This window comes from Rhopalosiphum maidis, chromosome 4 (genome assembly GCF_003676215.2).
Source record: "Rhopalosiphum maidis isolate BTI-1 chromosome 4, ASM367621v3, whole genome shotgun sequence".
Lineage (NCBI taxonomy): Eukaryota > Metazoa > Arthropoda > Insecta > Hemiptera > Aphididae > Rhopalosiphum > Rhopalosiphum maidis.
Window position 1 is genome coordinate 40119080 of NC_040880.1, and position 12884 is coordinate 40131963.

Consider the following 12884-nt stretch of genomic DNA (forward strand, 5'->3'; position numbering starts at 1 on the left):
AAGAGTAGAATTCGCAGAGAGAATGCTTATACAATATTATATTATTATTATTATCTATAATATAATATTATTATGTCGTTTCTGATTCTGAATATCTACCAGCGTGCAATAAATTCATATTGCGAATGCAGCCGTTTGCATATATGTATTATATGATATGTGTGTGGGCATGCACTTAATTTAATCGTACGACATCATACGTATACATTATATATAATATTAAGAATACATATGGGCTCAATGAAAACAAATAAACCGTATGACGACGGTAAAAATAAAACAAATAAATAAAAGAAAAATCGGGATATATACACACATATATATATTTACAGGACGAAAACCTGCTCCCTCGGTATAGACGCGCGGCACTTGACGTTATACCCACTCTAATCAATATTTCATTAGCCCGTCTGTAGGTATAATATTGTGTACCTGGGAATTCGGTAGAAATGAAAAAAAAAAAAATACGAAAAACAGTGAGCGCTTTCCACTCGCTCCCCGCACGCCCGCCGAGCAAAGTTATTCACTTCACTCCACTATTCTTGCCACGACTCGGGGTTTTTTACACGTTCTCCGTCCACCGAGTCTCACTCGCTCGCTCCCCTCCCTTTCGCCCCCCCCACCCCACCCCGTCCACAGTCGCGTTTAGGATTCATTCGTTTTCAATTCGCATAACTATCTCATTTACTCGAGTGCCGCGGGCCACCAAGCGACGGCGGCGGTGGTGCCCACCGGCGGTGCGGTGGCGTCGGTCGGCGGGTGGACGGCGAGTGAACGGCCGCGAACGTGTGGCGTGCAGTGTCGACGGGGCTCCCGGGTCCGACGTTGACCACGCCCATGTCGGCCGCCGATTGGTCCAATCAAAGCGGCGACCGGATGCTGCTGTTGGTGATGCCAACGCCTCTCGGCACGACGCGCGTCGCTGACGAACGGCGGCCGCCGCCGGGGGCCGCAGCCGCGATATAGGTATATGCCGGCGCGAGCCATACAAACAGCTGCCGCCGCTGTGTCGCTGACGCGTTTTTCGAATGCAACACCCGCGCCGTCGTGGTTACATCACACGCGCTAGTACTACGTATCGCATCATACCGTCGTCGATATATATCGCTCGCAGCGCGCGTGCAGATATCATATTTTATCGTGTACCTACTCAAATATAATAATATATAAAGTCTTCGCGGTTCGAACATATTGTCGTCTCCGCGGCATACCATTCGCGCCAGTGCATGTAAGACACAACGAAAATAATATCAATAATAGTGACAGTCGGTGTCCGTTCGCGAGTTGACGTTATCCTCCACATCACTGTTTGTGCACCGTCCACTGCCGATCGGACACAAAGATTTTCACTCGCGATCACCGCCGCGTCTATGACAACCTCGGCCAACCGTCGGCCGTGCCCTCCTCGAGGGACGTCTGCCGTCGGTGGTTCGTTCGGCTGTTGCGGGTCAGGCGTTACCGCCACGCGATCGACAACCGACAGTGTTTAGCGATTTTTCGTCTTACCAAAACCGTCCTCGTCGTGGTTCTAGATAAAATCGCCTAGATACATTTTTTTGCGAACGCCGAGAACTAAAAATCGATCACAATTCTGTCATCGATACCGTTTAGGCCGGGGTTAAGGCCGAACATGCTAAACAACATCAGTATAATCGGCCCGAACAATGTCGGCGGTAAGCATAATATATATTATAATGTACAATTATATTATAATATGAGAAAATAAACGTATATTTATGATTTATAGTGTTCGCGCCCATATTTTTTTAAATATATTATACAAATATTATGATTATTAGGTAATTATATCGTTAAAACGTCAACCGTGTATTATAAATTAAATCGTCGAGTCAAAAATAAATTATAACTAATTTTTATTTTGAATACATAATTGTGATGGAGTTCCAATAAGGTTGTAGATAGGTACGTATAACGTATATAAATCATATATTTAATAACTACCAGTTTAAATGTTATTAATGATCTTTAAGTGCTCTTCAAAAACCATGTAGATATAGGTAATGCAATTGTAAACAGTGTAAATGGTTCCAAATTTATTTATTGTATATATACAAACATAGCTACTATATAGCTATACTACGCAAAATACATAATAATATAATTTACATGTTGAAAAGTGACATTAATCGCAACTATTACAATAATTAAAAATAATAATTTGAATTTAAAATACATATAATTAATGCACCCTAAAACATGATATATCTTATGCAATGCCTAAAATCTAATAAGAATAAAATATTTAAACAATTTTAAGTGCCATTATACCAACTCATTAAATTTATTAATAAACAATAATTATTATTGGATTTTGTAAGATACTTTTAAGGCAATGCTTAAGTATGATTTCCCTGATATTTCATGATGTTTAAAATTAATAAATTATTTAATTGGCTTCGTTCAAAGTACAAATTTAATAAATAATAGACAAATTATTTAATTCTCAACAATATTTACTTGACACGCATTTAACATTTTTACTCGTTTAAAATATCCTAAAAGTTGATTATGGGTAATGAACACGTTATTATATTATTTCGGCCTATAAGTTATATTCGTTGATATACAGTATTTGTTTAACATTCAGCTGTTATTTGGTTGAATGCCGACTTAAAAAGAAACGACAAAATTAGTAAAATATATGATAGTGGCCATATGATGAAATATGCCATGTTTTGTCAGTAGGTATTGTATTGACTGACATGGACATTGCATGAACTATGAACAGTAATAAATGTTCACTTAAATTTTTACGACCATATAATATAATATAACTATATGCATTACAACATTTCTATACTTTATATAGCTTATAATATACCCGCCTTTGATATTATATATATAGGTACTTATATATATTATAATGTATAGATAACGAAATGGTATTTTAAATTACTTAAAATCAGTAAATGCGCTCTTATAATAAATATAAAGTTGAGCAGATGCGTGAAAGCCTAAAGTTTTAAAAAATAAATAAAACAAAATGGTAATTTTTTCACGCAAACACAATACTATTATTATAGGTATACTAGAACAATAAAAAAAAAACTTGCAGAATATAAATACACGGATACTCTCCAGGTAATATAACATACTACATTAGGTTAGGTATATTAAATATAGGTACCTATTTATTATTACGTATGCGTAGTATAATATGTACCAATATTTGAGTAGGTACCTATAGGTTTACATATTATACAGTTATTATATTACCTATACTTGTAAGCAGTGGCGTAAGGTGGGGATGGCGATGGTGATGATTTCTCTTTTTCAATATTATTCTTTTATTTTTTGTTTAATCGTGTATTTCAGACGTTTAGATTCGAAAAATGGTTCTAGTATACACTCTGTATCTCTGAATTCCATTTAAATTAATATTAATTTTTTTTTTTATTTAACCCCCCTTCTCCTACACATAGCCAAGTCTCAAGACACCCCTGTGTGTAAATGAAATTCACTAATATATTTATTATATTATAATAATATAATATAGATTTAATATAGAAACCATATATATAAATGAAATTACAAATAATAATACTACATTTTTTTTTAAGTTCCACGGAGAGCATGAAAATCGTTTTTGCTATAACCTCTTTTTGTATCTAATTGTTTTCTATATTTAAATGATTGCAAAATCGTTAAAAAATGAATTTTTCCGTATCTATTTTCTATTTATATAAGTAACGCGAAGTGCAAACATTACTTTCCACAATTCATGTACATATATTATAAGAACCGAAAAATTGCAATATGTTGTCGTTTCAGGTTGGAAATATTATGTCAATTATACACCTTTATATAAAATATATAATAATTAAAACAGTTGTCGATTTATTAGTATCGCAGACCAAAATTACAATATGATATAATTATATTGTATACAATATAATATTAAATTGTATTTCATCTGAGGGCATAATGGTAACCGATTGAGAAAAAGAGTAAGAGTTAGAAAACCGAAATGATATATAACCATTATTATAGGGCACAGGCGACGCGATGAGTCCGCGTGGACAACGATGAGTACTCATGTTCATCATATCCCGCCTTCCGGCCTATGCATACCCATGTCCTACGTACGTACAGCCTATACAGGGTAATTCACCGAGCACGATTACTCTCACTATTACTTTTACTAATGAATTTGTTCGAATAACAAAAAATCACAAATGTTTGAATAATGTTTGAATGAATAAATGGTAATTATTATAGGTACCTACCTATAGACTATAGGTATATTTAAAAATTCAAAAAATCAGGCTTTTGAATAGCTACGCGTTATTGGAAAAAAAGGGAGGTGAGCACGATTGATAAATCGTCCTGTGTGGGCGTATTTTACACATTAACACCTATACATTATATTATTTATAATATATATATATAGGTGCAATATACCTGGTGCATAATACACACTAGTAAAAGTTTATCGTTGTTATCGTGTGCACCTCATCCCGTCACTCGTATGCGTATTCCGCACAACGGCGTCGGTTGATTATATTGGAAAACTCAGGTTTTGATTGGACGGGCGGTCGGTTAAATTTAATTTGCGACGCCAAATTAGCCCCGTGACAATCGCATCATTACCACGCGTATTACCGCAACGTACGCGCGCTCGCTCGCATAACATCATCACGTTGCCTTGCACTGGCGGCATCGTCGTCATTCCTTTTAACATCCGTTCAGTCTTCAGTCCAGCCACAAATAATATCGACGTCCTAATACACACACGCACTCACACGTGTGTATTTATTATCGGCTACTGTTGTATATTTTCCTCGGCCGTTACGCACCTACCTATATATTAAGTCCTGTTGGTACATACGAACATTTTTATACGGTAAAATATATCATATTAATTTTTATATGCAATACATTTGTATGGTATTAATATATGCATTGTAATTTTGTAAAATATACTCTCTCATCATGTAAAATATATTGACGTGTTTTTTTTTCTTTATCGTTGATGTCGTTTGCGCACCACAGGCCATAAGGACTTCGATGGTCTCAAACACCGATCGTTACACCAGTTACAGACCGGTGGTGGCGGAGGAGGCGCACACGACGTCGGTGGTGGTCACGGACTCGGCGGCGGCACAGGTAACGGTCATCTGCAGCAAGGCAACGGCCCATCACCGCCGCATCAGCTGTCCACTGGCGCCGGAAGTGGTGGTGGTGGCGGTGGCGGACCGTTCCGGTTGTCGTGCGGCGGTTTTGACCTGTCAACCGCGGCCGGTCACGGGCTGGCCACTGCCGCCGCTGTGGCCGCCGCCGGCGGTGGCGGCGGCGGGCTCAACGGCGACGACGCCGGAAAGCCGAACAAGCAAAAGAGACATAGGACCCGGTTCACACCGGCACAACTCAACGAGCTGGAGCGATGCTTCAGCAAGACCCACTATCCGGATATTTTCATGCGCGAGGAGATCGCCATGCGGATCGGTCTCACCGAGTCCCGAGTACAGGTAATATATTAAAATAATATTTACTTTTTATTCGCCGCAAAGAATATAATATTATATTGTATGCGATATCCATCGGGTGGTCAACAGACCCATAGCTGCATTCGGCTGGAATACCATTAGACCTATTTGGATTAGAGCCTGTTAGAGCTCTGGGTTTGACCGTATAACTAAAGATAATAATAACTTTTCTAGACAAATGAATCGAGGTTTAGATCAAACAATATTACTGCGACTTGTCCTTTGTTATGTAATCGAACTCGAGCATATATAAATTATAATTCTTCTAACCGTATTGACGGCGGTAATATGTTACTGTTAGGATATATTATTAGGTATAATATATTGTTTTGAAAATTTTTATTTTGACTGCAGTATGATTTATTTTGAAAGCCAAGTTATTATTTAATCTGTACGCATATTATAAAGTAATTACATTTGGCCATATGTATACCCACAAGTCTATAGTCATCGAAACTTTTGCAGTTTTATTGTACACAATTTAATATAATATACTAAATTTGCGATATTATTAAAAAATATATTATAATACTTTACCTATTGGCCAAAAAAAAAAAAAAATACAAAATACAAAATTTAAAAAAAATGATGATCACTACTTATAAATTATAATAACACAATAAGAAGAAAAAATTAACTTTTTTCGGCCACTATCGGCACTAAGTATAAGATAAATACAATTACATCATTTGCCACAGTTAATAGTATTCGTACTTATAATCACCACTTAAAATCAATATTTTAAAATCAACGAGACTGAAAAAACTATATTATACATATAGATATTTAAATTGGACATGCAATATTTAAATTATATCTATATTTGAACATACAAGTTAAAAATGATACTTCATGTTGTGGAATGCTAATTAATCATTATCGTCAAACTAAAATATTTATGCGAGTATATTTATACATAAAAACAACCAAATATAAATAATGAGGTATAATACCTAAGTGTATTTTTTATTTTACTTAAAGATACAAATAACTATTTTATTATAAGTACACGATATACCCTATTTATAATTAATAATTTAAGTACTAATTATAATAAAAACTACGGTATACGGGTATTATATAGTATATATATATACACGCAAAAAAGAATACCTGTCTTCAATGTCAGTCTGACCCATTCGACTATTAAGCAATTATCGTGAATCTTAGACTTAGAGGATATTTTTCAATATTGGTGTCCATAGTCAAATGGGATAATATATATTTTTATTACTACTTATGAGTCTCGAGAGTAAGACATTTCAAATTCCTTTCATCGACGACAACGTCTGAATAATTCAACATATTATGTATACTGCATAGCATTTGAATATATGTTATAAGTCTTTGCACATAAAATAAGTGTGATAAGTATTTTAAAAATTAAATTTAGATCTTTGATTATAATATGTTAATATCTTTGGATTTTTGTCTGTTAGTGTTTGTCAAAAAAAGATCATTCAATCTTTAAATAAAGATGAAATTATTAATATGCTAGGACCTTGCGGCTTCCAGTATTAAATTTAAAAAACTATACATATTTAATTTAATACAAATTTATAATTTATTTAATTAATGTTATTTATATGTTTGTTGGCACAAGTATATTATTTTCTATTTTATGTATATACAAACTATAAAAAAAAAGTATAAAAAACATTGTTGATTTTTTTTCTCTAATTATTATAATAACAAACAAATTTAAAATAGTGAATTACAATTGAATTTAAAATAAAATGATTTTATTGTAATATTAAGTGGCAGAACCTTTTTTTTTAGTTTGTATACGGCATCAAAGTCCAATAAAATTCACTGGGCCAGAAGCCCAATCTTGAGCCTGGCCGACATTATATATATGTTTGAGACGGCTATTTACCAGAAATTAATAATTTATTTATTTATTTCGTCTTTGACTAAAAATGTCTAGTGGAAAAACAATATTATTTTGATAAACGATAAAAAATCAAGTTAATTACTTGATTGACTCAAAAAATGCATTAATTATTCTTTACCCTGCAGTTTGGTGATTGCAATTATTAGATTCTGAACGAAACGAATGTATAATATGTATTGATTTTATAATGATGTATGTTTTTGTGTGTCCGTGTACACGATAAATAATCGATAAAATCTTTAAATTTTAACTTTGAGAGTAATTTAAAATTTTGGATAGAAAATTGGATCTAGTTTTTACTTTAAAAAGATCAAAATTAAATATTCCTTGTACTTTTTTTTATGATCGGGAAAAACAAAGAAACAATCAAGGATAAACAAATATTTTTATGCAAATAACAAAAAATTTGATATTATCATTAAAATAATTATTTTGTAACTATGGTAACCATCATTTAGATAGATTCGCTCGTAATCGTTTTTCATCATTTACAATGGATTATTATTGAATTCAAATTTAACGAAATTCATTATAGTGATTTACTCAATAATAACGAATTGCACTCAACACCCAATGTACAGCAGAGCGGTATCCACTTGCTTAATTTTTTTTTTTTTTTTTATACATTTTCTCATTCTCTTACGACAATATTGTTGTTTTCATTTATCACTAACTGATAAGTTCATCAGTTATTTATTCCAATTTGTAACACTAAAATAGCTTTGCCTTATTAAAAAACGTAGTTATATCGTATAGAGTGATGGCTATTTTTGTGTATTTGTTTGTGATGTGTGGTATTCCAGTTACGAAAATATAAAATGTTAAAACACTTAAAACTAGCGATTGAAGGAGAAAAGTGACGCTTTTCCTCATACAAATTTGAAATTATACAAAAAATGTGACAACCTTATAAACCATGCAAAAAGCTGTTAAGTACACAAAATTCATTCGGAGAAATAGAATTGATGATAACATTATAAATTTATAACATTTACTGCATACTGTTATGTACATAACGAACACTATTATTACTCCGGAAACGGACATGGCGAGTTTCGCGCGTATGCAATAAGTAATAACAATAACAATAATAATAATAACAACAATAATAATATTTATATTTTGTACTATTTACAATTGTCTGGCGCGTGCCGTCCGATTGCTTTTGTCGATTGCAGAAGTGTCTGTTTTTGAACGGCAGCGGCTCGAATAAAACCTAACCTAAAAGTTGTGCACGTCGTCGTTTCGATGCGACTTTGGGCGAACGGCGCGTTATATACGATATTAACGCCGTACGCCCGCCCGATGCCGACCGAGCGGAAGGCGTGTAGCGCACCAAGCCCGTCCCCCGTCGTTGTCACCTTTTCGCCGCGACCACGGCCTCCCATCGGCTCCCTCCGGCGGCGCAAATAACACCCACCGATCCCTTCGCTACAGTCTCCACTCTTCACCTACAGACCCACACATCTCAACCCATCTCATCCTACAACCGTACAGCCATGTACCACCCCTCCTCCGCACCAGGACCAGGATCAGGACGGTACCGAGTCTTGCAGTTTTAACGGACCCTATATATTCTCCCCCATCCGTGCAGCAGCGCCTATACCTAATAAACAGTGATCAACCCAAATCCTCACGACTGTTTATCAAACACGCAGATTGCTTTCCCCGCGCCGCGTACACTACTGTTTCGACGGTTCGCTTCCCCGCACAAACGCCACATAAAATAATACCTATATTATTATGTATATAAGAATTTTTTTTTTTGCCGCACCTCCCAGTCATCGTTGCCGCCAAACCTTCGAAACCGCGCCGTTTTGCGTTTTTCGGGAAACTCGTGGAAAACGATTTTTAATCAAATAAACTCGCGTTATGTTCAAGTTTTCAAAACTTTTTTCGTGTACATAGCATACTATATAGTATACATATGTATAATATAAACTATGCATGCCTATATATATATATTATTAATATACGTATTATATATACGAGAACAGCTATGTATATATTTTTTTACGTATATCTACGACCCGTATACTACATTACAATATTATATATTATGTATACCGATGAACGTATATATATTACATTAGGTATATTGTGTAGCGATGTGCTAGGTAGATATATTTTGTAAATCGGGCTTTTGGTATACGATTTTAATAAACAATAAATATATAGGCATATTGTATATGTAGTTATATAAATTGTAATGTGCTGCAGTTTGTGGGTGTAATGCGTATAGCACAATGTAATGTATAACCTGTCGTCTACCGTACGACTAGCTATATACTGTGTTCATAGTATATAATATGTATGTAATATATTAATATACTAAATAGTTTTTTTTCCAGTCACTTTATTATATTTGCTATTTATTTTTTGAGAACTATCAACCTATCAACTATATATATATATACCTGAATACAATGAATTGTATAAAATATAATGGTAAGATATTGTTATAAAATATATTGCAATTAAACATATTATGCTATTAGATAATAATTAGGTCTTATAGATATATAAGAACCGACTGAATGTATATGTATTTATTTTACAATGTGTGTTGTTTTGTGTTTGTATACACGATATAAGATAAGTAGTCGATAAAATGTTCCAACTTTGAGGGTGGTTTTGAATAGACAATCGAATCTATTTTGTACTTTAAAGAATTCAAAATTAAAAACTTCCAGTATTTTTTTTATAGTTAGAAAAAACAAACAAAAAATAAGAAAAACTAAAAATTTTACACAAATTCAATGTTATTATTAAATTAATTATTTTGCAATCATGGTTACCAACATTTAAACAGTCTTTGCTCAATAATTTTTCATTGTTCAAATGAATTATCATTGAATTCAAATTTAACAAAATCCATTATAGTGATTTACTCAATAACTAGTTCCACTCGATACCTGATGCATAACAAAACAGTAACCATTTGCCAACCTTTTTTAAATTTATTTATTTTAATGCATATATATATATATATATATATATATATATATATTTCATATATTGCCACTACTATATTATCATTTTTTTTATTGTAGGTACAACCAAAATGTCGTCTAGTGCACTTATAATAAATATATATTTATTCATGTATATAGTATATAAATAATAAGAGATAATATAACAACTTATGAGCCCTGAACTAGCTATATAAAATACTGAATAGGTATTATTAAAGGTTTATTATGTACATATCATAATTTCTTACAATTATTATAGGTAGGTATATGTTATTTTTACTGATATTTAAAAGAATTCTTAAATGTATTATTTTTATATCCACATATATAATAGTTACGTATATTACAGTAAAGTGCCTATGATAGTAACTTACTGTTAAAAGTAAATAATAAATTATTTTGCAACGTGTGTGACGTAGCATTATTTTTGACAAAACAAAGTGATAACTCGACATGTTAGTGTTGTGGACTAAAATACCAAATGTAACATATTATAATAGGTAGTAGGTACACAATGTTTACTTATACATATAATTATAATCGAACAGTGTTAAACAGTAGATTAACTTTTTAGCTTATGCAATGTAATAATATAGAAATCCAGTAAAATAATGTGATAGAACGTCATTAAAAAAAAAACATTGTATTTTGTAGATAGTTATTACTACTTACTGATGAGTACTTATATTAATACATTGCAAGCACTGCAGTATCATTACTAAAATAAATTGCAATACATTATTTAGTTTTTATTGTAAACCGTAGTATACTCATAATAGTAATAATGCGTTTATTTTGCTCATATATATACATATTTATTTATTGTGCAATACTGCAATATATATAAATATAAAACCTATATATCTAGTATATTATTTTTCTTATTATACATTAATGATAAATCGTTGTGTTTTGTGTACATGTGTACATAAAATTAACGTTCAACCGAATTCTTAAATTTTAAAATCCCATAATATTTTAAAAGAATATTAAAATAATAATAAAAAAAAAAATCAAAATGCAATAGCTTGTGATTTCAAAACATAATTAAATCTAAATAGATGTATATCTGGTATAATTCTAAAAATTTACATTTATTTACAAAACATTCATATTATTTAATTGTAAACTAAAAATTAAATATATTTTTTCATAAAACAGTTAAAAGTGATGAAAGAATAAGTACTAAAATTTAAATATTTTAAGATTGCATATATTCTCATTTTTTTACTAGTGCAATTTGTTAATTATTAATTTTTTCATGTAATGAAAAATGTAGGTAGTCAATAACTTTAATACGAATATTATAGAAACCTACAAGGCTATTGCTATGTATATACGATATTATACTCATATATACCCTATTTAACGGTAGTTTCAGAATTCGGAGTAAAAAAATACCTATATATATATATATACTAATATGCTATGGGTAGTGTCGACTATATTCGTAAATATAGTGTGATATAAATTTAGAACGTAATTGTATCGCAGTTTTTCCTTTGATTATAATTTATAACTATATTGTCACCTGATTTTTAATCAAACTTGTAATTACAATTACTATTTAACAAGCAATGTATAGTTAACTATGTTCGGATGTTCCATTAAATAAATATTAAACGCTATTTAAATTTCAAAATATAACTAGATATAGGATTCCATAAATTTATTATCACTATTTTTTAAGCTCGATATTCTGATAGTTTACAATGGTTTATTTAACGCAAATCGCAGTGTTGTTCTCATATGGTTTATTTGTTTACGCAGTAGTGCAGTACACAAGTACACTCTCAAGATTATTTATAAGATCATGGGTATATGCTACATATACTCTCAAATCTTAATGAATTTGCGAAAAAAAATAGTTTCTGTAGTGAGTAATTTAATTCTTTATTGAAAATCCAATAAAATATATTTTAAGCTAACAAAAATTATTTTCCGCTAATGAAATATGTGCACTATAATGGCGTTCGTTATTTTTCGTCTAATAGAATCGACAATAATATAATATATAATTATATAACTGACTATACCAATAATAATAATTATACAAATGCATAGCTAATGTTATGGTGAGCTGAAAAGACCAAATCTATTTTTATCACAAAATTAATATAATGTTGTAAATTAAGTTATAAGATAGTACATTGAATCCTTTTTTAACACCCAAAGTTTTCAATTGAAGTTGTTGATATATGCTAAGTATACTCTCAATAATTTTAAAGAACATCACTACGCAAACGTAACTCATACGTATAAAATACAAGTACCTATTACATTCATATCAATACTGCAGAATTATTTGTTGGACATAATATACTACTTATAGGTTTGAAGAATGCATAGTAAATAATAATAATTAAATTAATATAAAATAAATAATAAGTATATTTATCGACATAATTTTAAAAAACTGTCTTTACTGTAATTCTGAAAATTATATAGATTATAGATTATGTAAAAAATGTTTAGATACCATAAAGGTTATATAATATTCAACTATTT

The 12884-nt window shown here is 31.5% G+C and overlaps 1 protein-coding gene across 1 annotated transcript in view; it reads left to right on the forward strand.

Moving 5' to 3' along the window:
* The first annotated feature begins 922 nt into the window (after positions 1 to 922).
* LOC113556102 (homeobox protein orthopedia) overlaps positions 923 to 12884 on the forward strand; it is a 36966-nt gene continuing 25004 nt past the window's right edge. Inside the window, exons 1-2 of the mRNA XM_026960849.1 lie at positions 923 to 1673; positions 5014 to 5489. Of these exons, the coding sequence (XP_026816650.1) occupies positions 1631 to 1673; positions 5014 to 5489 (519 nt within the window). The 5' untranslated portion in view covers positions 923 to 1630. The remainder of the gene's footprint in view (positions 1674 to 5013; positions 5490 to 12884) is intronic.